This window comes from Mus caroli, chromosome 13, assembly GCF_900094665.2.
Source record: "Mus caroli chromosome 13, CAROLI_EIJ_v1.1, whole genome shotgun sequence".
NCBI lineage: Eukaryota > Metazoa > Chordata > Mammalia > Rodentia > Muridae > Mus > Mus caroli.
Genome location: NC_034582.1, coordinates 91,883,367 through 91,886,237, shown reverse-complemented (window position 1 = coordinate 91,886,237; position 2,871 = coordinate 91,883,367). Strand labels below are relative to the sequence as shown.

Here is a 2,871-nt window from a genome sequence, read left to right as displayed (position 1 = left end):
CAGTCCTATGTCCAGGCCCCTGAGTTTGAGCTTCAACCCCTTAAAAAAAAAAAAAAAAAAAAAAAAAAAAAAAAATTAAAAAAAAAAAAAAAAAAAAAGGACCTGAAAGAGAAAACCCAGAGGTGTCGGTGCAATTACAATGTGGTAAGATGTTAGGTAGCAGATTTGAGTTGACAGGCCTAGGGTAATAACTTTCTTAAAGTCTTCCATAAACATCTCTAACCATGGTGTCTGTTCTCCTTTCCTGACGGTCTCCATTGCACATCTCTCAGAATGGATATCTCTGCTGAGTTTGTATAGAGGCCTTTGCTTGAAGCCAGGATAGAAAGCAGCCTCCCTGACTGAAAGAGATTAGTAACATAAGGTGGTTTCTTACCATGACAAGCGAGAACACAGTAAGACATGCAGAGGCCCGGTCTCAGCCTTTGCTTGCTGGGTGAATCTCAGCTCTCTTTTTTTCTAGAGTGCTGAATTATGTAACTGAAGCTCACTGGGGCCATCCTGTTTTCTCTTTCTTAAAGCCACAAGGAAGGGAGTCACCTGTCTGCTTCTGAGGACATAGGATAGGGTCCTTTATTTCACTCACAAATCTAAGGTTCAGGATTTGTGAATTGCATTTGGTCCCAAGTCGCACTCTCCTTGCACCCTCGTTGCACCCTGGGACCTTTTCCTGAGGGTATCGCTTCCTGCAGCCTGTACTTGATACTTTGCTTCAGGCTTGCTAGAGGTCAACAGGGCGTCTTCCTCAATCACTCTCCATCTGTGTTTTGGAGACCCGTTCTCTGCTCCAACCTGAAGTTCACCATTGAGCTTAGCTAGTGGGCTTGGGTCTTGGGGGGTTCAGCAGTTAATTTTTCTCTTTTTTATGGGTGCTGGGAATCAAGTTCAGATGCAAAGCTTGCAGAGCAAGCGCCTTTATCCACAGCTGTTTCCCAGCCCCCAGTCACCTAATTCTTAACATGAGGACTCCCTACCCTTTATTTTGTGTAATAAAATGCATTTAATCAGATGTTTTGTTATGCTCCCTGTAAATCACAAATTAATTATTAAAAGTACTGGTATTCAGTGTCTTAATGTACTTTTTCTAAATATAGATTTCACTTATAGAAAATGTTTCTAGTTAATGTATTTTCTGTCCCTTTAGATATATATTTACCTGTGATTGGCCAGTCATCAGTAGTTGATGAAAAGTTTATAGTACTTCAAGAACTTGTAGAAAAAGAAATTGATTACCAAAGAGAACTCCTAGAGACCTTGGGGATGATGGACATGCTATTTGCTACCATGACACGGAATGACAGCGACCCTGTGTCAGAGCATGTGCCTGCTGAACTCCCAGAGGAGAATTCAGAGTCACCAACGCAGCCCAGCGACACGGACAAGAACTCCTAACTGGGTGTTGTTTGACTCTATTATGGAGAAGAAGGCAGCTTCAGTACACTCAAAGGATAATTAAGAGAAGTTTTATGGAAGAGACTGGATTAATTAAAATTGGGACATAAGTACCTGCTTCAAGATGTGGTTTTCCATGTATTGATTTATTTTATGTCGCCTTCAGCTAGAAGATCTGAGTTGACTTGGTCACACACAGTGTCTGTTGACCCTGGATGTGTTAATTCTGACCTTAATGGAGCCAAAATCTCAGTTGCTGTGGGGCCTCGTGGCCCTCTGGAGAGGTTTCCAAGCGGACAGAGTCCTGCCAAGTGAACAGAGCCCCGATTTTGTTTCCTGCTTCTAGCCTGGGAAATACCAAGAGCAAACAGCAACAACAAAGCATCCATCGCTGTCCCCAGTGTCCTGGGGAGCTTCCCATCCTCTCCTGTCTCTTCAGAGTCTTGAGTCATATGCCTTCCTCAGCTGCTTGTGGGACTGCCTTCCAAGTGTGGCGGATCACTGAATATTGCCCCTGGAAGTGCGGTTAGGGTGTGATGAGTCTGTTTTGTCACCTAAAAATTGTGCCCTCCACCAGTGTTTTCTTTAGCCTTGTGTGTCCAGAGAGCTCTGACTGAACCAATTCCCGCCCCTCAGCCTGCTGCCTTCCGTCCGTCTTCACCGTGCTTTGGTTGTCCTCTCCTCTACAGTAAAGGCCTTTCAGCCTGCCCATGTGCAAAGTGTATCACGAATATGTAACCCTCCATAACGATTCTCTTATCTGTACTTGACATTTCTTTTTCTCTGTCCTTCACTTTCTGGGTCAGACTCAAACAGCAGCAGTTTGCTTTGAAAATTTATGTCTCTGAAGTTCATTGTAAATTATATTTTTTTATAAAGAGATTCTTTTCTTCTTGGCTTTCTGAGGTATATCAGTTCCTGATGGACAGTCAGTGGCTTTGACCAGCATACTGACTGCACGGCTGTGACTTCCCTGCCTTCCTTCAGTCACCCCACTTAGGTTAATGAATGTCTGGTGATGGAATCCCGAGCTGAGGATGTCCTTGGGGGAAAGATTGTAATGATTCTGCCTCAATCTCACTTGTGTAAATTTAGGATTTTTCTTTTTCCCAAGACAGGGTTTCTCTGTGCAGCTTTTGCTGTCTTAGAAATCACTGTGACCAGACTGGCTTCAAACTCAGAGATCCACCTGCCTTTGCATCCCAAACGCAGGAATTAAAGGTGTGTTCCACCATCCAACTAAATGTAGGTTTTCTGAAAGCACAAGGGGATACAGTAAGATTGTTCTGATGTGTACACATGTTCAACAGTAGGTACAGTGTCCTTTCATGAGCTGAAGCAGTTCTGCAGTACAGCGGCTTGTGAGGAGCCTGGGCTTGCTTTGAGTAAGGAGTTAAATAACTCTTGTTAGGTATGCAGAGAGCTTACACGAGCAGTTGCAAGTCTGCTGGAAGCTGTAGCTGCCATCTCCTGTGCACC

At 43.9% G+C, this 2,871-nt stretch overlaps 1 protein-coding gene across 1 annotated transcript in view; it reads left to right on the top strand.

The window, feature by feature from the left end:
* The window catches only part of Utp15 (UTP15 small subunit processome component), a 15,797-nt gene extending 13,381 nt beyond the window's left edge, over nt 1-2,416 (top strand). The window contains exon 13 of the mRNA XM_021180147.2: nt 1,145-2,416. Within this exon, the coding sequence (XP_021035806.1) occupies nt 1,145-1,392 (248 nt within the window). The 3' untranslated portion in view covers nt 1,393-2,416. The remainder of the gene's footprint in view (nt 1-1,144) is intronic.
* The last annotated feature ends 455 nt before the right edge of the window (nt 2,417-2,871 follow it).